This window comes from Canis lupus, chromosome 17 (genome assembly GCF_011100685.1).
Source record: "Canis lupus familiaris isolate Mischka breed German Shepherd chromosome 17, alternate assembly UU_Cfam_GSD_1.0, whole genome shotgun sequence".
Lineage (NCBI taxonomy): Eukaryota > Metazoa > Chordata > Mammalia > Carnivora > Canidae > Canis > Canis lupus.
Genome location: NC_049238.1, coordinates 18,654,299 through 18,677,071, shown reverse-complemented (window position 1 = coordinate 18,677,071; position 22,773 = coordinate 18,654,299). Strand labels below are relative to the sequence as shown.

The window sequence follows — 22,773 nt, the reverse complement described above, 5'->3', positions numbered from 1 at the left end:
TCCTCAAATAGAACTACCCTACGATCTGGCAACTGCACTCCTGGGTATTTACCCAAAGATTACAAAAACACTAATTCAATGGGACACGTGTACCCCTACATTTACAGATTTATCGCAGCATTAATTACAACAGCCAAGATATGGAAGCAACTCAAGTGTCCATTGAGAAATGAATGGATAGAGAAGATGTGGTGTGTGTGTGTGTGTGTGTGTGTGTACATGTGTAATGGAATTATTATTCAGCCATAAAAAAAGAATGAAGTCTTGCCACTTGCAACAACATGGGTGAAGCCAGAGAGTATAATGCTAAGTAAAATAAGTCAGAGAAAGACAAATACCTTATGAATTCACTTATATATAGAACTTAAGAATCAAATGAGCAATGGGGGGAAAAGAAAGAAACAGACAACCCAAGAAACAGACTCTTAACTATAGAGAATAAACTGATGGTTACCAGAGGGGAGGCGGGTTAGAGGATGGACTAAATAGGTGATACAGATTAAGGAGTGCACTTGTCATGATGAGCACTGGGTGATTAAAACACTTATAAAAAAATAAAATGTGTGGGAAAAAATCTTTGGAGTGTTATCATAAGAAGAAGACAAATAAATTTGCTACTAGTAACATTCACTGGGAAATTCAGTTAGTACCCTGGGACCAGCTTTTAAAAGTGGGGTGCTATCCTACAAGTGTGAATGGATTTTATCAAGCTCCTATATGTTGATTAAAATCATCTTCTGGGTAGAATTTTTTAAAAATACAGCAGGATACGTGTCAAAGGAAAATAATTGCCAACCAAACATTCTTAATCCTTTGGAAACATCCTTTAAGGATGAAAGTAAAACCTGGAAAAGGCTCTATATATACTGTCTGATTCTACCCATATGACATTCTGTAAAAGGCAAAACTATGGAGAGTGTAAGATTTGTTAGTTAGTGCACCCTTACCTGCATTTTCTATGAGTTTTGCTTGTTTCAGACCTGGCAGAGGCTTAATGCTGCTCTTCTGGAATAACACTATATAGAGTAAAATGAATTGGGGCAGTTTGGCATAAAGCCTGGCCTTCTCTGTCTTTTAAACTCTTTTAATGGGTTATCCCTGGGTGATTCAGTGGTTTAGCGCCTGCCTTTGGCCCAGGGTGCGATCCTGGAGTCCCGGGATTGAGTCCTGCGTCAGACTCCCGGCATGGAGCCTGCTTCTCTCTCTGCCAGTGTCTCTGCCTCTCTCTCTCTCTCTCTCTCTCTGTGTCTATCATGAATAAATCTTTAAAAAAAATAAACTCTTTTAATATATATCGTTTTCCTACAGGAAAATTTAAAAAAAAATCTAAACACTCTTAAAGTCAACTCCAGTCACTCTTGGGGTAAGAAATCACTGGACAATTAGGAATCTCTAAAAAATAAAGCCCAGTGATCACAAAAGTACCTGTCTTATATTAAAAAACAGCTCTCTTCATCCATCTCTTGCTGTCTTCTTGTTTTTTTTTTCTTGTTTTTTTTTTCTTCTTGCTGTCTTCTAAACAGAGGATCACAAACTGATGAGATCATAACCTACAAGAAAAATAACTCTGAGGATCCCAGTACAGTTTGTATTAAGCTAAATCTATCTTAAGCATTCAAGTATGATCCTACTGTACACCAAAGAATAAGGACCATGAATAATGTCAATCCGCAGAGCAGGGAAAGAAATGTCATCTGTCTTACTTCAGGACATTTCACTGAGCCATAAGTGACTGACCTCTATCATCCAGATAAAAGCAACAAACTCTGTCAAGAATCCTACTTCAAAAAAAAAAAAAAGAATCCTACTGCATCACTGTACCAGTCAATACATATTTGCTGACACCATCGTACGCCACATTCCATTGAGCTCCTGTCCTCAAGGACCTCTCAGTCTAGAATAAAAGTCACACACAGTGACAATCTAGTCATGAGAAATATCAGGATGCTTTAGGAACACAAGATGGGGATGCCTGGGTGGCTCAGTGGTTTGGCGTCTGCCTTCAGCCCAGGGCGTGATCCTGGAGACCCAGGACCGAGTCTCACATCGGGCTCCCTGCATGGAGCCTGCTTCTCCCTCTGCCTGTGTCTCTGCCTCTCTCTCTCTCTCTGTGTGTGTCTCTATGAATAAAGAAATAAAATCTTAAAAAAAAAAAAAAAAGGAGCACAAGGCAGTGCTCCTAAGTGGCCTGGGAGTAAGAGTGCTACCGGGAGACCTGACGACCAGTCTTTAAGGGTCCGTGAGAACAGGAGGGCAGGTGAGCCTCAGTATGGATGAGTGTTGAGACACTGGGGTACAGAGATTGCAGATAAAGGTAGCTGTCTCCTCCTCATTCCTCATTATAGGCTTTAGACTAGGGGCCATTTTCCCATTCTTTACTTTCCCCCATACACCTGACCCAATACTGGTCCCCAAAATATGTATGAGGTAAACAGTTCCTGAATAAGTGAGGCAGCAAAATGACTGACCAACATCATATTAGTGAGTCTCTCAGGGCCAAAGAGCCTTCTTATCTTCGTAACAATGATCTGCCTTTGTTTTCTGGAACAAGCAAAACAAAGCACTTCCCTCTTCAGAGCCACACACACATTTTTTTTTAATGACTTATAATACCAGCTGGCTACTTTTGCTACACAGGAGTAAAAAACTGGAACCTTCAACTCAAAATTAATTCCTATATTGGCAAGTTTAAAATGTGTAAATGTATTATAAGCCCAACTACTGGTTCTCTGGGCAGCTTTTCCTGAATCCCTCCTTCTGCCTCCCACAGAAAGAAGCTTTGCCTCTTGGGCCATGGCTCCCTGCCCTGATTCTGTGACACCTGTCACCCCCACTCCACTCGCTGTCCATGTCTTCCTCTCCCTCCTCGTCTTCCAGTTTGCTGAATGTGAGTGGAGAAATGAAAGAACAGAAAGATTATCACACACTTGTAAATTCCTCAGTAGGTGAAATTACTGCGGGTTCCTATTCTAAAACTCAGAGGAAATGCTTTTGTAGATTTTTTAATGAATACAGAGTAATTACAAGACTTCTAAATTGACTAGGTTTCTCCCAAACCTAGAGCTTCTAAGAGTGAATGAATGAATGAATCTCACTTACCTTTCCATAATTTGGGTCCTTTTTTGTCATATAAAAAGGGTTGTATACTTCAGTATCATAAAGGTCTCCAAATACAATTTCCTTTAGAAAGAAAAAATCACACCTAAGAGCAAATCACTGCATACAGACATGTTTTGCAAGATTCAAAGAGCCAAATGCTTTATTCTGTTTTTATATAAAATCATCGATTCAAAGGGTTAGAAGAAACCTCAGAAGTAATTTAGACTCCAATGAGAGCCCATCACCTTTGATGAGAAGTAATCATCAAGCTTTAGTCTGAAGTCATCAACTAGCCATAATCTGAGAACTTTCTGCTCTTTTGGTCATTCTTACCACCAGTCTGTCTATAGGCAGAGCTGAAATCTGCCTTGTCACTGCCAGGAAGAGATACTAGTTCTCTACCCCGAAGCAACGCAAAATTTATCTAATCCATCACCAATATGTCAGCCTTTTAAAGTTTTCATTCTCTCTCCTGTCATCTCTTCCTCAGGCTAAATATCCTATATTCCTTCCTAATCTTCCTCTCATGAAGTGTTGTCAAGCCTCCACCCTCTTCTAAATGGTTCTGCAACTGGTGAAGGTCCCTTCTACAGTGTGAATCAGGAGTGACAAGACAGCAATGGTGAGGGGAAGGGGAGGTTTTGATGCTTCCCACTCTAAGTACCACCTTCCTTAATATAGCCTAAGAGCCCAGATGATTTCTTAGAAGTCAGTCGACTTTACACTGAATTTATTGTCACATAAAACCACTCACACTTAGGGGCACCTGGGTGGCTCAGTCAGTTGAGCATCTGCCTTTGGCTCAGGTCATTATCTCAGGGTCCTGGGATTGAGTCCCGCATCAGGCTCCCTGCTGAGCGGGGAGTCTGCTTCTCCCTCTCCTTCTGCCCCTCCCAACTCCCACTCATGCTCTCTCATGCACGTTTTTTTTTTTTAAGATTTTACCCAGCACTTGTGATGTGACTCCGTTATGGACAATGAGACCTAAGGGGAAATCTGCTAGGAGTTTCTGGGGACTCTTCTTGCTTCCAGATCAAGGGATCAGGTATAAGAAAAGGGTACCCTGGCACCATTCCTTACCCCTTCTTCCTGCCTTGAGCACAGACAGATCTAACACCTGAAGCTGTAAGTAATCAAATGTGCTTACAAATATAAGGGTGATGAGGAAAAACTGAAAATATTAAGATAGCAGAAAAGAATTATAGGAAAAAACATGGGTGATTAATGACATTGTTATGCTGCCAGAACCCACCAGAAAACCACCTACCTCTCAATTTCTTGTTAAGTAAATAATAAATGTCCTTACGGTTTAAGCTGCTCTTCTCTTTACATTTACCTAAAAGCATTCCCGATAAATCTAGTTCCAAATCAATACTTCTATTCTCTCCTTCTGAAACTCCAAGTTTAAAAATGTGTAGGGTGTATCACAATTCCAGGAATTCATCATAAACACAAAAATGTTAGGACTGTTTGAATAACCAGTGAAAATGTTGGCTTGATTCTATAAATTATACTTTATTAAAAAAAAAACCTCACAGTACCCTTTTATTGGTGTGCTTTTAAAAATATTTAAAATTTTCTTTCATTTTTTCCAACCCTCTGTATTAAAATGTCTGTAATTCTCTGCTGAAGAGGCTCTGCAACATTTTCAATCATTTTTTATGTAACATCTCTTTTCTTCTTTCCTTAAAAATATCCAGATGTTGAGAATATGTATCCAATCTCTAATGAAATGATACAAACAAGGAAAACAAATTATTAAGAAGTTTTCCACTTACCCTCATTTGAGTAAGGGGAGGAAACACTTATTTCCACTCCTAAGCTCTCAACATATTCAGGTCACAAGGTCCTCGCATAAGATAACTGAAGAACATAGTAAAGTTCAGGAAGAGAACCTGAGAGCATAGAGGAAGAAGAACCCAGAAAAAGTTCTAAACCAGAGTGTGCCTTCAGATTACACCACATCCAAACTATTTCTAATTCATGAACCTCTTGCTTCTTTTTAAAGATTTCAAAGAGTTCCTATCACCCATTGCATGTCTCCAGCCTCCATCATCAGTAAAGTCTGTGACAAAATTGGTATAATAGAGCATTAGACTTGCTCCAGCAGGGCCTCTCTCTGAATCTACAGGAGAGCAATCCCACCTACCTTTTTTGATGCTCAAATGAGAATATATGTGAACTTCCTTTATAAATTATAAATTACAATACAAATGTTAAAGTATCATTTTAACACTAAACTTCACTCATTAAAATTCCTTAAAAAATTAAATTAAATTAAATTAAAATTCCTTTGGGGCACCTGGGTGGCTCAGTGGGTTAAGCATCTGACTCTTGGTTTTGGCTCAGGTCACAATCTCATAGGTCATGAGATGGAGTCCCTCATAGGGGTCCTCAGGGAGTCTGCTTGAAGTTTCTCTCTCTCTCTGCCCTTCCCCTGACTTACTCTTTCTCTAAAGTAAATGAATATATTATTTAAATTAAAATTCCTTTAAGTTTATTGGGGCATTGAGGTGTCTGAGTCGGTTAAGTGTTTGACTCTTGGGGATCCCTGGGTGACTCAGCGGTTTGGCACCTGCCTTTGGCCCAGGGTGCGATCCTGGAGTCCCAGGATCAAGTCCCACATCGGGCTCCCAGCATGGAGCCCACTTCTCCCTCCTCCTGTGTCTCTGCCTCTCTCTCAAATCTGTGTCTATCATGAATAAATAAATAAGTAAATCTTTAAAAAAAAAAAGTGTTTGACTCTTGTTTTCAGCTCAGGTCATGATCTCAGGGTCATGAAATCAAGCCCAGCATGAGGCTGCAGGCTCAGTGGGGAGTCTGCTTGAGATTCTCTCCCTCTTCCCTTCCCCCCACTCACACTCTCGTTCTCAAACATAAGTAAATCTTTAAAAAAAAAAATCTCCCCCCCCACCTCATACTCCCTCTCTACCTCTCTCCAACAAAAAAAGAAAAAGAAAAAACTCCTTTATTAATTTCATAGTAACTCTCAGTACTAATTAGTCATTACCCTTAAATACTATTTCTGATGGTTTTACATATCTCCATGTGATGTGGGAACAAATGAAAAAGAGGTGAGTTTTAGTCAGAAAGAATTTCTATTCGGTACTAGAACAAATAGGGGAAGCAGTGAGAACAATCTCTCAGATCCCTTACAGCCAGATCTAGGAATCCTGACCTCTCTGTGATCCTGCAAGGAGGTGGTGCAATCTCAGATCTATGCTGTACAAATAAATGAATCAGAAGAGGCTCCTTCTCCCAGCAAAATGAAGCTCTGTGATACAGTAACATCCTCTTGGCCATGCTGCTCTGCAGCACTCTTGCTTACCTAGAACACACTTAGGGTCCACAGTCTGTAGCCAACTCTTACCTTCACAACATAATTTTCTCTAAATAATATCACATGTACAGCTTCATCAATGTCTTCTCTAGCTAATGCCTAAAATTACAGAATTGAATATTAAGACATAAATCCTGAAGAAACCAACCAGAATGACAAAATTCACTGTATTTTACCAGTCATTTTACTGTGTAACTACCACCTGTACCTCAAAGAATATTTTGTAACTTTTTATTAAGGAAATTTTCAAACATGATTCTCTGTGAATCCATCACCCAGGTTCAATAATTATCAATTCAGAGTAAATCTTAGTTCATCTAAATTCCTGTTCACTCTCCCCTGCCCCCCAACCCAGAGTATTCTGAAACAAATGCCTTACATATCAGACCACGAGATCATTTTTTTTAAGTACTAGAAAGCTTACTAACTAAAGGGATCCTCTATCAAATGAATCCTCTTTTCAGGCATTCACTAGTTATGTTGTAAAGGGCTCCTGAAGTTCCTGACTTCTGCTCGGTCTCTTTATAAGTCAAAACCTCTTTTTTAGTCAAGAAAAGACAGTGGCAGTTCCTGGCCAAGGACTAAAATGGACTTACATCTAGTGACGTGCTGTTTCCACTATGGGTTTGGGTACAGCTGATGCACTTAAAATCTCACCTTAGGGCTTTTCACTTGCCACCATCTTCTAGCTTTTATGCTTATAAGGAACAAATGGGGAGGTAATAAAAATCGAGTATCTGGAAGAGAAATGCGATTACCTAAAAGAACTAGTGTAAAAAGATACAGGTTCTTAAAACTATGGTATTCAACCTCTGGCTCTTGTGCAGTTCTGCCACAATAAATGCATCAAAACAAACTGAACCCCAAACTCAAAAAACAAATCTGGGAATAAGAGAGATCTCAAAAAGGAGAGTTGTAGTTTTATCCATACATTTAACACCTTCAAATGAAATCTAAAATAATATTCAGACAGCTATTTGGGTCTTCAAAATAACACTCTTGGTAATATAAGCAGAATCTTGCTTTAAAGCCTTCTTAGACTTATTTTAGGACAGCAATTGAAAAAGTCAATTAAATGTTTTCCACTGATGCCACAAACAGAATAAATCAATAGATTTGGAGAAGTAGAAACATCTACTTTAACAAACATCTTAGATAACTACATTTTTTTTAGTCATCCTATTAACATTATTGGCAAGAGTTATAAATACTATTAGTCAGGCATCTGACTTTTGACCCCCTTTTTTAAGGAAACAGTTTTTGCCTTCGATACCTCCTTCTTCGTGATTTCACCAGAAAACAGTAAGGAAGGTGTTAAGGATTTCTGGCAGCACTTTTGAAACCCACAGCTTTCTGTGCACACACACACAAATACTAAAGGTCTCATCACTTTTTGTGCTAGCACAGCAAAAGGAAGGAAATATCCAAGAGCTTTTCTTTACAGTGCGACACATTATAGGATCACATAAAATAATGAAACTTTCTTTATGAGGATATCATTGTTTTACCCAGACCCTTAAGTATCAGAATTCACTGGCAAGCACAGCCTGGGCTCGGGGACACCTGCCTGAACCTCCTGCAGCCACAGTGGGGGACACTCAGACCACACTTTGAGCCATATTTGATCCTGGATCATTCATTCCCATTCAGTGCATTTTTTCCAGTGTCTAGTCTCCACCAGGCACTGTCCTGGTTCTGTAGTCACTACAACCATGACTGAGACAACATAGTTCTCAAGGGATAGGATTAATGTCCTATCGCCCAAATAACTGACATCCCAAAACCCCACTTTCCTTTACCTCCATGAAAGCAACTGACTGGGGCTCTGGCCATTCTTTTAATTTCTCTGGCCTGAAATGTTCACCGTAGGTGGGCACTTTCTTGGAAGCCACAGGTAATAGAATTCCTGAAGGGAGAGAGTAAACTGAAGAGACTTAGGCAGAAAGGGTTTGAATCCTGGCTCTGCCACGTGGTAGAGTTGCTAAGTAAAATAAACAGAAAGAAATCCTTGGCACCTGGGTTTTGAAAAGGGTCATGATGCTTCCTCCACATGTTGCCATGGGGTCACCTGCCCGGCCTGGGCCACCCTCTACTCCTGCCATGCCACCATTGCACCATGGAGGGCCCCACCCCCACCCTGACTGTCACCCCACACCCCTGGGGCCCCGCAGGTCTCGGTGGAGTGCCTGGCCACTGGGACCTCTATCTAACCCACCACTAACCCACTGCCAGCCAGTGAACCAGTGAACCGAGGATTGTGAGAGAGGAAAAGGGAGTGTCCTTGTAAAACCAGACTAAAGTACTGGGCTGAAACCTGAGCCCCACTTCCCTGGATGCCCCTTAGATCAGGGATCTAAGGGATTAGGGATGTCAAGGGTGGGGGAGGTCATGGAGGAGGAGAGCCCAGGGAGAGGCCGCACCCATGCACATGGAGCTTTAAACTGCCCAATCCAACACCACCCTAGGTTGTTTCAAATAAATGGACATTTTGCAAACGAATACTAGAGATATATGGTTTACCTGTGTGATCTAGGTCTACATACGATTAGGAGAGGGATGACTTTTAGTGTTCTCTTTGCCTAAGGAAAACAAAATTCTGCTCCCCTGTGTTCTAAGCCTTACTGTGTCAGACTCATCATGAGCCAGAGGATGATCTGCAGAATCAGAATCAGCAAGTGGGTAATCATACTCAAAATGAATTCTTAAATTTTCTAGACTGTTAGAAAAACCTGGGGAAAATATGCAGCAGTGGATTTTAAGGGTGCCTGACCAAAAGGGGCACTACCTTGATTTAGGAAAGATCAAGTAAATTGAGATAGGCACTCAGTAAGGTAGCTATCATTATTTTTATTGGATTTTTCAGACAATATTTAACTTCTGGGGAAAATACATTTGCAATAGCTGTCAATACATGGTAGTGTGATTTCTTAATTATCATACAAACACTGAACTCAAAAATGAAGTGTTTACTGCAGGTGCTTGAGTCCCTTCCTTGGTCCTCACCCTGAATAGATCCTGCTGGCAGACGGCTTCCTCTGGAACAGCTTTCTTTTGTGTCCTCTTACCAACCAAGGATCAGAGTGTGTGCTCTTTGGTTGCTAAAACCTTCTGAAGGTGACAGGAAAGAAGAGTTAACATGTGATAGAGGAATGGGGAGCTTATGAGAGCAGAAAGAGTTCCTCAGCCCAGCTGACCTGACCTCCCTGAAGCTTAGTCCTGCCAGAGGTGAGTGACTCCTCTCACAGGCAAAGGCCCCACCTAAACCTGCCTCAGCCTCTGCTCACTCTATCTGGATTCAAAACATGCAGAAATTCTGGGATACAACCAACCCTATCATGGGGGAGGGGAGGGCGGTCACTGATGCGTGATATGAGTTGAAGGACTCCCTATGGGGTCCTCTTTCAGATTGTCAGGATGTCTGGAGTACTAATTTACACTACAATCATTGTGACTTAGAAAAGACTACCTTCCTTTATTCCCTTTTTTCAAACCTCTGAATCTTAATCTTCCACTTTCACTATCAGCTGAAAAATGACCTTCTCACTTCACTGAGAAAATGAGGTAAACAGAAGTAAACAATGTTCCTTCACAAAATTTACCAAGCCATATCCACATACTCTGCCTTCTTTCCTTTTACAATGCATGCATGGCTTGTACTGTACTCCATTTGAGTCCTGAATCCCACCTCTTTACAAGTAAAGGGGGTAGGGAGCATAGGGGAACTATTTTAACAAGAAAAGTTAGAAAAGGCTTCTTCTCTGAGAAGGTATTTGTGCAGAGGTCTGGGTGAACTGAGGGAATGAGACATGGAGAGATCTGGGGAAAGTGTTCCAGGTAGGACTGACAGAAGCAAAAGCCTGAGATGGGAGTGAAGTTGATATGCTCAGAAAACAGAAAAAGGCTGGTGAGGCTGGAGCATAGTGCATGTGAAGAGAAGGCAGGAAGTGAGGTTGGAGGGGAGGCAGGTGCCTAATGGTACAGGGACTTAGAGACCATGGTAAGGAATTAGAATAAAATCCAAAGTGTGAAGGGAAGCCATTCAAAGGTTTTGAGGAGAGGAGAAATCAGGTCTAACAGTTTTAAAAGAATATAGCTTCTGCATGGAGAATGGATTATACAGGGGCAACCGCAGATGCAGGAAAACCAGTTAGGAGGCCAGTGCATTAGGCCAGTTAGGATCACAATGGCTTGAACTGGTGAGAGTGGTAAGAAACCAAAAAGTAAATAAGCAGACAGAGCTCAGTACCTGTTAAGACATGGGAAGGGAGGGAAAGCAAAAATCAAAGACAGCTCATAGATTTTTGTCTTGAAGGGTCCTGATTGTATTATAATCTGATTCCCCTGAATGAGGGGAAATCTGGAGGCAAAGCAGGTTTGGCAGTAAGAGGGACACAAATACAAAAGTAAACACTAATCCTTTGGGGGACTGGTTACATTCAAGATACTCATACCAATCAATATAACATATTTATAAGGTATCAGTATAAATCAACTGTTTTTTTTTTTCCTTGCTGTCCATTTAAATCTGTTCTGTTGGGGTACCTGCATGGCTCAATCAGTTAAGTGGCTGCCTTCAGCTTGGGTCATGATCTTAGGGTCCTGGGATAGAGCCCCACGTTGGGCTTCCTGCTCAGTGGGGAGTCTGCTTCTCCCTCTGCCCCTCCCCCTGCTTGTGCGCGTGAGCGCTCTCTCTCTCTCTCTCTCTCAAATAAATAAAACCTTTAATAAATAAAATAAACCTGTTCTGTTGATGTAGTTCTTCTGCCCCACTACACCTGTTTTATTTTCTTCATTGCATTCATTGCTAGCTCACATATTACATTTATTTGTCTGTTCCCCTTCCCCATCAAAATGTAAGCTCCTCAAGATTAGAGATTTACCTCTTTTGTTTACCAGTATGTCCCTCAAATACTGTCTGGCTCAGAGTAGGTGTTTATTAAAATTCTGAGGAAGAGGGAATCCTTGGTGGCTCAGTCAGCTAACCATCTGCCTTTGGCTCAGGTCATGATCTCAGGGTCCTAGGCTAGAGCCCAATTTGGGGCTCAGTGGGAATCTGCTTGCCCCTCTTCCTCTGTCCCTCCCCCTGTTCATGCTCTCTCTTTCTCTCTCTCAAATAAAATCTTAGAGAGAGAGCAAAAAAAGAGAGACAAAATGCATAGGGATGTGGGAGAGGGAGAGGGAGAAACAGACTACCCCCCTGAGCAGGGAGCCCAACATGGGGCTCAATCCCAGGACCTTGAGATCATGACCTGAGCCGAAGGCAGCTACTTAACTGAGCCACCCAGGCACCCAAAATCTTTAAAAAAATTTTGAGGAAGAAAGTAACAAGCACATGGGAAGATGCTAAAACATGACAGTAAAAGGAGTTAAACTACAAAATAAAATTTTAATAAGACATCCATGTGTGAGTAAAAAAAAGTAGCTCCCTTATCCTTTGTGGGTAGGAATAGGGAAATGGAGAGACAGAAAGGATAAGATAGAACTAACATGCCATTCCTATAATGATTTCTAACCAGGAGATGGGGAAGGTGGGCTGTGACTTCTCCAAATCCACTCCTAAAAGAAGCTCTACTCCAGGTCCTCAGGACACACAAGAGTGGAGAACTGAAGGGGAGAAGTGGCAGGTAGACCTGGAAGCAGTAGACCCAGTCACATGGCTACAAGGTTTAACTGTAGTTACCTTAGGATGAGAAACCTGTGCTGTGTGAACATCTGTATTTCTATACATTTTACATTTTTTAATTTGGGGGCTTTTACTTAAATTTTCCTACACTGGGGTATCCCTGGGTGGCTCAGTGGTTTAGCACCTGCCTTCAGCCCAAGGCATGATCCTGGAGTCCCGGGATCGAGTCCCACATCAGGCTCCCTGCATGGAGCCTGCTTCTCACTCGGCCTGTGTCTCTGCCTCTCTCTCTCTCTGTGTGTGTGTCTCTCATGAAAAAATAAGTAAAATCTAAAAAAAACAAAAATAAATAAATAAATAAATAAATAAATAAATAAATAAATAAATAAATAAGTAAAATCTTAAAAAAATTTTTTCCTACACTGAATTTAGTACACGGTCCTTTTGAAAATTTTCTGCCTGTCTTAGTTGAATTAAGGGGAACAAAATTTGAGGCCTGGCTTGGGCATGATAAGTGGTAAATGGTAAAGATGATGGTGAAACAAAAGAAGGGTTAATAACATTCATAAGAGGGAGGTGGAAAAATCTGATAGCTCACCCACCAGAGGGCATGTCCATTGTGTAATAACTCCCAGGGCAATTCTCCTCATTCCCTCTGAATAAAGGAAGCTGCTTCTCAGTTTCTTCTACCTAATCCCTTGCCTTGTTTGGGGTAAAGGGGTGCAGCCCACTGCCTCCTCTCCTCCTAAAAACCTGTCATACAGAGAAGCTCCCAGCTGCTCAGATTTTGGTATCAGCAATTGCTGCCCGTGTATGGCAAAAATGACCATCCCAGCTCTCACCGCATACTGGGCCCCATCCCTCTCTATCTTCTGCTGAGGGTCAAGGAAGTGACCTTCAGAATTGGCCTCTTTCTTCTTTCTCTCATGAAAACATAGAGGTTCTTTTTCCAGAAGGGATGATCCTTTGTTTCTGTAGGAAGGAACCAGAAAGTATTTTCTTAAATACCCAACTCAATTGTAGCATTTTTTTTTTTTTACTTTGAAGTTGCTGAGTTCAATATGAATCAATCTACACATTTTTATTTAAAAGAAACTCAAATAAATAGCATTATCTTGTTCTAAAAATAGTTTCATTTGCAATCTCTTTGCTGCTTAATCAAACAGCTAACTGAGGCTCTTTCAGAGTACATAACCCCCTCATAGAGCTGTTTGTTGTGTCTTCCTGAGGAAGGTCTAACTGCCAAAGACAAATATGCCTTCTCCACCCCCAACGCCATAACTGGGACATTTCCCTAATTTATAGACAGAGGGTAGCTCATAGACTTAAGCCTCTAGTCTAAAATATAGGCCCTAAAAAAAATAAAAAATAAAAAAATAATAAAAATAAAAATAAAATATAGGTCCTCTGGCACACTAATATGCAATATTCTCCTGATATCTGGGTCCTACTCTGCTAGAGGAGATATTTGAGGACTCCCTTTCTTTTATATCATATATAGAAATTAAATAGGATTCAAATGTTTACTATCCTAACACCTGACCCAAACAGATCCACGAGACTGTGACACTTGAGGGATTGTAGAGAAACTTACTCTTTTGAAACCTAGTATGAAAGAGTGATTTTAACTTATTCTATCTTTTAAAGGCCTTTGGCTACCAAGTGAATAGGGCTTAGTTCCAATACTTCCTATTATCCCTTAATTTCAACTCCCATTCAAAAAGCAGCCAATTGTTTGGGTTTGTTTGTTTTTTTTTTTTTTTAAAGATTTTATTTATTTGTTCATGAGAGACAGAGAGAGAGAGAGAGAGACAGAGGCATGAGAGAGAAGTAGGCTCCATGCAGGGAGCCCGAAAAAAGCAGCCAATTGTTAAACCACACCTCTAGGACACTGAGAAGTCCACAATGTCCAGCCCCATCTCTAATAGTCCTCTGTTTCTAAAATTAGTAATTAATCATTCTCTCTGCTGCCCATGCCAGCATCAAGCATCTCTGAAAGTCCTCTGGCTTCTGCCACACTGCATTTATTCATCAAATTCTGAGCCTATTCAGAAAAAGGAAAGGGTACTGCAGCTTACTTTGGGGCTTTTTTGGAACAGAGAATTGTATGCCAACCTCCTAAACAACATCACCAAAGCTCATTTTTCTTTTGCTTTAGTAGGTTCTTTTTTATTATTATCAACAGTTTTACTAGGTGTAATTTACACACCATAAAATTCACCCGTTTTACATATAGAAGTCAATGATTTTTAGTATATTTAGAGTTGTACAACCATCACCATGACCTAATTTTAGAACATTTCTGTCAGTCTAAAAACCTCATTCTCATTTACAATTACTATCCATTCCCAACCCTAGCCCTAGTCCAACAACAATCCACTTCTTATCTCTATAGATCTGTCTTTCTGGATATTTCCTAGAGATAGAATCATATATGTGGTCTTTTGTGATTGTCTTATTTCATGAAGTATATTAGTTTTTAAGTTCATTCATTTAGTAACATCTATCTGTACTTCTCTTCCTTTTAATCATCAAATACTCCATGTATAGTTATAGCACATTTTTAAATTTTATTTTATTTATTTATTTATTTAAAGATTTATTTATTTTTTATTTATGATAGACACAGAGAGAAGAGAGAAAGAGGCAGAGACACAGGAGGAGGGAGAAGCAGGCTCCATGCCGGGAGCCCGGACCCGGGACTTGATCCCGGGACTCGGGGATCGCACCCTGGGCCAAAGGCAGATGCCAAACCGCTGAGCCACCCAGGGATCCTCTAGCACATTTTTTTTCCCTAGCACATTTTTCAAAAAGATTTTTTTAAAAGCGAGAGACAGCGCAAGAGGAAGAACGGCAGAGGGAGAGGGAGAAGCAGACTCCCCGCTGAGCAAGGAGACCAACATGGGGCTCAATCCTAGGACTCCAGGATCATGACCTGAGCTGAAGGCAGACACTTAACTAAGCACCCAGGCACCCTGGATATAGCATATTTAATTTATCCATTCACTAGCTGATGAATATTTGGGTTGTTTCCACTTTTTGGCTATTGTGAATAATATTGCCAAGATCACTTACGTGTAAGCCTTTATGCGAACCTATGTTGCCATTTCTCCTAGGTAGAAGTTGAATTGCTGGGTCACATGGTCATTTAACTTTTAACGTTTTGAGAAACTGCCAAAGTATTTTCCAAAGTTGCTGCACCATTTTACATTCCCTGCAGCAACTCTGAGGGATCTCATTAGTCGCAATCAGATAGTTAAACATGTAATTATATAGAGAAATCTCTTACTTTAATTCCGTACCTAGGCAATTGAGATGATTCCCTCTGTCACACACTACTACCACTGTTCTCATAACATCTTTTCACTCTGGGTATACCTACTATCCACCAAAATTAGTCCAAAATTCCATTTTGTTTTGATTCCAATTAAAAATCTCCTAACCTTTAACTTTGAGTTGTTAGCAATTTATTTCCTGTGATTATTTCTGAATGTTTTAGCAATTTGTTCTTTAAAACCAGACAAAGTTAAGGAAAGTTGCCACTTCACCCAGTCATGGAGGCAAGAGATGCCTGAGGTCACACCACAAGACTGTGGTATATGCCTCAGTACTGCTCCAGCAACATGAAAGGATGGCAGGGGGTAGAAACACAGCCAAGCATTTTTAATGGAAAAAAAGCAAAGTTATGGAATAACAGACTTACTTGTAAATGACTGCTTTTTTTTCTTGCTGAGATTCCACAGGATGAGAAGCTCTTGTCAAAGGTTTCAAATCAAAACTACAATCATTAAAATTCATTTTCACTTTTAACCTTTAACAAGATAACATCTGTGAGGACACTTTGAAAACAAAACTATCTTACATGTATACAGAAATTATTGTTACACATTGACTGCTATATATATTGTCCAAAAGACCAAAGACCATTATTTCAAACTAGTGTACATTCTTGAGTGTTTAAGAGTTACTGAAACCATGATAGAGATTGGTTACTGAGAACCTAGAACTAGGTAGACAAAGTTGAAAGCACTCCCTCTCTACTAGGAGCTTATACTGTAATGTAAAAAGAAGCCATAGCAATTGTGTCATTTATGAGCATAAACATAAAGTGCTTTCCCAAGGGAGATCTGAAACACTCCAATTCCTATCCTATGTTACCATTTGATTCCTCCAGTCTTACCCCTTCTTGAGAGCTGACTGCAAGAGTGATACTGGCCCTGTGAGGAGCATCTGTTTTGCTGATACAGATTATGTCAGAACTGGTATGGTCCTGAGGCCAGTAGCAAGAAGAAATTTCCTGATCACAGCAGAAATAACATATACCCCTCGGCCAGGGAGTTCTGCATCGTGATTTTGGAACTTGTTTCTGAAACTCAGCCCTGTTTCTTAGGACTTCCCAATTTTTGTAAGCAGTAGAAAGCTTCAATCAATGACTCCTTTTCTAGGGTAGATTCAGTCATTTGAAAGTGAAAGTGTGGGCATTATCCTAACTTTCTCAGTTTATCCAGCATGCAAATATTTGGCCACACAAAGAACTAATGGAAAGGATCAATCTGATCCTGATTTAGTCCGAATGGATTTTCCTAGAGAATGTGAATTTTGAAATATGCTTTGAGAAAAGGAAATAAATGAGTATAGCAAACATCTGGATTAGTGTATAAAATAAAAAGATAAGGGGCTCAGGTCATAATCTCAGGGTCATGGAATTGAGCCCCACATTGGGCTCCATGCTCAGTGCTTAAGTCTGCTTAAGAGTCTCCCTCTGCCTCCCCACCGTACTCTCTCTCTCTCTCAAATAAATAAATATTAAAAAAATAAAAAGATGGAAAGATTTCCTGATCTTTCTTGATATATCTGAGAAGGGCTAATGCATTGGGTCATTTCTCTGCAGGAGCTTTTTCTAAGCAAGCCTTTCCTTAGAATCTTAAGAATGATAATAAATAGTAAAGGAATCCAAGGATAATGAAAACTTTGGAATAGAAGGGTATTATCCAATTAGACCTGATCTCAACTACCTTTCTTTTTCCTTATAGCAAACTCTTCCAACAGTCTATAATACATCTTTACCTGAAAGGACCACCAGTGTATAAAACTCAGTATGAACAAAATTGAACTTATCCACTACCTTTCTGAATCTGTTCCTCTGTGCTCCTCCCTTTTGCTAATGGCATTACCATTTTCCTAGTGACCTACAATTAAATATCAGGATCTTCTTTGACTGCCACCCCTGGTCACTATATCTAATAATTACTTGTTCATGAAGCAAACATTGACTTTGTGCCACCCAATTACTATCCTTAAGGAATTTACACTACATGTAAAGATAGAATATATATGACATGTATATATGTGGAACAAAATATATATATTAATGGCTGACTAGGAGCTCTGAGGCAGTGAACTTAAACAGTTTTGTTTATATACTCTTAAGAATTTTGAAAAATCACATATCCTCTTCTACATTTTATTATTTTTTAAAATTTATTTGACACAGAGAAAGAGACAGAAAGAACACAAGCAGGGAAGAGAGTCAGAGGGAGAAGCAGGCTCTCTGCTGTGCAGAAAGCTTTATGTGGGTTTTGATTCCAGGATCCTGAAATCATGATGTGAGCCAAAGGCAGACGCTTAACCGACTAAGCCACTCAGGCACTGCCTTCCTTGTACATTTTTTTAAAAAGATTTTTTTATTCATGACAGGGGGGCGGGACAGAGACACAGGCAAAGGGAGAAGCAAGCTCCATGCAGGGAATCCTACATAGGACTTGATCCCGGGTCTCTAGGATCACACCCTGGGCCAAAGGCGGTGCTAAACCGCTGAGCCACCAGAGCTGCCCTACCTTGTACATTTTAAAGCTAAAACCTAAAGTTTTCATTGTAAGTTTAAATAAGTTTGTTCTTGTTAAGAGGAAATTTTTAAAATATCAAGTATTTATTGGGATAAAATGAGTGTTGGTCTTACTACGAAACTTTTAGAATATTTATTTGATAAAATAGATTTTAACCATCATATTGATAAAGCACACCAAATCTGAAAGCAATCACATAACACTGTTAGATGAGGATTACAGCCAATGTATTTTGAAAATTTTGGCAGTCACACAAAATATTCCAGTTATATTGAAAAAAAGTATCACTAAATTATCTAACTTTAACTATTCCAAATTCAGAGCAACCCAACAGAGACTAAGTACTCTGGCTTGCTCTTTTTTTTTTTTAGATTTATTTAAGAGAGAGCACAAATGTGCAAGCCAGGAGAGGGACAGAGCAAAAGAGACAGTATCTCAAGTAGACTCCCCACTGAGTGCAGAGCCTGACTTGGGGCTTGATCCCATGACCCTGAGATCATGACCTGAGCTGAAATCAAAAGTCTGATGTTCAATTCACTGAGCCATCCAAGCACCCCTACTACCCTGATTCTAAGGCAAGCCTTTAAATCAGTCAACTAATTAAAGTGAAATAAAATATATATGACAAGGAAATGCAGAAAGACCTGTGGGTTAAATTTCCTTGCTTCATCATTAAAAGAAGTCTCTCTAAAGCCAGTATTTTTATTTATCCCTTTATTTGGTACCCTAGAATTTTTTTCATACCCAGGTTGAAAGGTAGGACTTTCTTTTAAAAGTGGGTTAAGAGGGCAGCCCAGGTGGCTCAGCGGTTTAGCACCGCCTTCAGCCCAAGGCACGATCCTGCAAACCCGGGATTGAGTCTCACGTGGGGCTCCCTGCATGGAGCCTGCTTCTCCCTCTGCCTATGTCTCTGCCTCTCTCTCCCTGTGTGTTTCTCTCAGGAATAAATAAATAAAATCTTTAACAAAAAGAAAAATGTGGGTTAAGAAATAATGTGAATGCAAGCCTGTCCCCAAGTAGATCAATATTTAGAAGGAGAACAAATAGACTTCAGAATCTGGAAATTGAGTCCCTTAAGACTATTAGTGAATATCTACACTATTAGTGAATAGAAGCCCTCACTATATATACTAGTTTGAAATTCACTTCTTTGAGGGAACCCACTCACTCTTTGAGGTTTCACTAATCTCACAAGAAAGAAAAAAGCTCTTTAACACACACACACACACACACACACACACACACACACACAGTAGAGGCCAGGAGTGTGGGAAGCTGGGTCTGTAGTGGGCAGCAAGAATGAGTAGAATACACCTGAAGGCACATGCCAACAACAGACTTAACAAGATACTGAGCCATGTGGGGATGCTAAACTTGAGACTGTCACACTGAGCTTATAAGCCTATGGACTTTTGAAGGGAGCTGATGCCGGCCCAGGTTGATGATATCCCAGCCACCAGCAGAGACAGAAACAAACAAATTCTCCCCCTGTTTGGGCCAATTAGATACCCAAAGATAAAACTGTATAATTAAATCACAAATAAAATTCACTAAGCAAAGCACACAAGAAGGAAAACCATTATAATTGAGAGTTAGCAGGGAAAAGCAATAGATTTAGCTTCCCCAAAAAATAAAGAATTTGAAATAATCAGATACAGAATATAGTATACCAATGTATTTTATATTTTAAAGAAAGAAATGATCCAGTCATCATGATAACAGTAAGAGCCTATCAGGAATGAACAAGCATATTGGAAGAAGGAAATTTAAGAAATTTAAATGTTAATATTGAACACAGTGAGAAAAGAATTAGTAAATTTGAAAATATATCCAAAGAAATTACCTAAAGAGATGGAAAATGAGAAAGATATTAAGATATAAGAAGATCTGGGGAAAAAAAAAAGATCTGGGGTGCTGGGGTGGCTCAGTTGGTTAAACATTCGACTTTTGATTTGGGCTCAGGTCATGATCTCGGGGTCCTGAGATCCAGCCCCCATAAGGCTCCCTGCTCAGTAGGGAGTCTGTTTCCCTTCTCTCTCCTTCTGCCCCTCTCCCTGCTTGTGCTTGCTCTCTAATAAATAAATCTTTAAAAAAAGATTCTCTCTCCCTCTGCCCCTCCTCCTCAAAAAAATATTTAAAAGTCTAATATATGTCTAATTTGAGAATTAGAATGGAAAGAATGAAGAAAAATCAATAAAGAGATCATTGCTGCAAATTTTCCTGACTGATGAAAACAGAATAGAGAGATACAGGAAGCACAATATATACCAGTAGGTTAAATAAAAAGAAACCCATACATAGACACCTGTAGCAAGAGTGCAAAACACTAAAAACAAAACAAAACAACAAAAAAATTATAAGCAGCCATAGAGAAAGGATGAAAATCAGAATGACAGCAGACTTCTTATAAACAACAGAAACCAAAAACAAGAGAATTATATATTTAAAGCATTAAGAGAAAATAAATATCAACCTAGAATTTTGTATTCAGCAAATTATCTTTAAAGAAGGAGAGTAAAGATATTTCAGGGGATCCCTGGGTGGCTCAGCGGTTTAGCGCCTGCCTTCGGCCCAGGGCGTGATCCTGGAGACCCTGGATCGAATCCCATATCGGGCTCCCTGCATGGAGCCTGCTTCTCCCTCTGCCTTTGTCTCTGTCTCGCTCTCTCTCTCTCATGAATAAATAAATAAAATCTTAAAAAAAAAGATACTTCAGATACACCAGAATTGAACATTAAAGGCTGAACTTCAGAAAAACAAAGTCTCTGAAACTATGGTATAAAATAGAAGCCAGATGACAACCATATGGATTCCATCTTCTATGTAACTGTCTCTAATCTCTACACTCCTACAGATCTGTTAACTTTAGACAGTAAGTTTTCTCCTGGATTCACCCAAACTAGAGATCATTTAAATTAATAAAACTATATAAACCACACACTGAATAATTTCAATAAGAAATTGATGTTTCTCTTCATTTTTAAAAAATTTTTAGAGAGGTAAGGGCAGAGGGAGAGAAGAATCTTAAGCAGGCTCCACACCAGCACAGAGCCTGATACAAGGCTCAATCTCATGACCCTGAGGTCTGACCTGAGCCAAAATCAAAAGTTGAAAGCTTAACTGACTGAGCCACCCAGGAGCTCTTTCATTTTTAAAAAATTTTTATCCAGGATCCTACTTTTATATTTTCTATTGGGCTGCATTAAATATTCCTCCTCTGCTTCCATAATAACCTATGTGTATCAGTATTATCACATCTGCCACTTTGTAATGGAATTCTTTAAATAGCTATCTTCTCTATTGTGAATTCTTTATTTTTTTTCTTAAAGATTTTATTTATTTATTCATGAGAGACACACAGAGAGAGGCAGAGACACAGGGAGAGGGAGAAGCAGGCTCCATGCAGGAAGCCCAACATGGGACTTGATCCCTGGTCTCTAGGATCACACCCTGGGCCGAAGGTGGCACTAAACCACTGAGCCACCTGGGATGCCCTATTGTGAATTCTTTAAAGGCAATTACAGGGATCCCTGGGTGGCGCAGTGGTTTGTCATCTGCCTTTGGCCCAGGGCGCGATCCTGGAGACCTGGGATCGAATCCCACATCGGGCTCCTGGTGCATGGAGCCTGCTTCTCCCTCTGCCTATGTCTCTGCCTCTCTCTCTCTCTGTGTGACTATCATAAATAAATAAAAATTTAAAAATAAATAAATAAAATAAAGGCAATTACAACTCAATACATGATTCTCTGATTGAATTAATTTGATATATGGGTTGAATTGTGTCCCCCAGAAAAAAATATGTTCAAGTCCTAAACTCTGACACTTAGTGTTTAGCACCACCTTCAGCCCAGGGTGTGATCCTGGAGACCAGGGATCGAGTCCCATATCGGGCTCCCTGCATGGAGCCTGCTTCTCCCTCTGCCTGTATCTCTGCCTCTCTCTTTCTCTCTCATAAATAAATAAATAAATAAATAAATAAATAAATAAATAAATAAATAAATAAATAAATAAAATATTTTTTTAAAATGAGGTCATAATGGATTAGGATGGGCTCTAATCTAGTGACAGATATTTTAAGAAGGGAAATAAGAGGAGCACCTAGGTGGCTCAGTCAGTTGAGTGTCTGACTCTTGGTTTCAGCTCTGGTCATGATATCAGGGTCATGGGATCGGACCCTGCATGGATCCCCAAGCTTAGCATGGAGTCTGTTTGTCCCTCTCCCTATCCCCACTTGTACTTTCTCTCTCAAAGAAATAAATGAAACTTTTAAAGAAAAAAAAGGTGGGGGGGATGCCTGGGTAGCTCAGCGGTTGAGCATCTGCCTTTGGCTCAGGGCATGATCCTGGAGTGTCAGGATCGAGTCCCGCATCGGGCTCCCTGCATGGAGCCTGCTTCTCCCTCTGCCTGTGTCTCTGCCTCTCTCTCTGTGTGTGTCTTTCATGAATAAATAAAATCTTTAAAAAAAGAAAAAAAAAGGAGGGAATTTGGATACCGACACAGAGGGAAGAAGACCACATGACAATGGAGGCAGACATTAGAGTGATAAGACTGTAGACCAACTAAAAAGATGGCCAGCAGCCACCAGCAGCTAGGAAAGAGGCAAGGAAGAAGCCTCCCCTAGAGCCTTCATAGAGGGAATGACAATGCTGACCTCTCAATTTTATACTTCCAGCTCCCAGAACCAGGAGAGAATAAACTTCTATTGTTTTAAACTATCCAGTTTGTAGTACTTTGTTACAATTACCTTAGGAAATTAATACATAAAATAACAATTCTCAAAACCAAATTCCTCTCTGACTCTTCCTTTTTCCTGGCCCTCCAAATCTGGCCACCAAAGTCTAAAATTCCTTTGTTTTATCACATCA

General features: G+C 40.0%; 1 protein-coding gene across 15 annotated transcripts in view; it reads right to left on the bottom strand.

The window, feature by feature from the left end:
• Nucleotides 1-1,467: 1,467 nt before the first annotated feature.
• Nucleotides 1,468-22,773, bottom strand: part of FAM228B (family with sequence similarity 228, member B) — a 35,404-nt gene continuing 14,098 nt past the window's right edge. For 9 of the 15 annotated variants that reach the window (XM_038560918.1, XM_038560919.1, XM_038560917.1 and 6 more), the window contains 3 exons: nt 15,766-15,873; nt 12,905-13,034; nt 9,267-9,547 (listed from right to left, as the gene is read on the bottom strand). In XM_038560918.1, the coding sequence (XP_038416846.1) occupies nt 9,515-9,547; nt 12,905-13,034; nt 15,766-15,873 (271 nt within the window). In that variant the 3' untranslated portion in view covers nt 9,267-9,514. Of the gene's footprint in view, nt 1,551-3,099; nt 3,181-4,877; nt 4,995-9,266; nt 9,548-12,904; nt 13,035-15,765; nt 15,874-22,773 lie in introns of those variants that run through there. The other 6 variants (XR_005372214.1, XR_005372215.1, XM_038560923.1 and 3 more) reach the window with 6 other exon arrangements.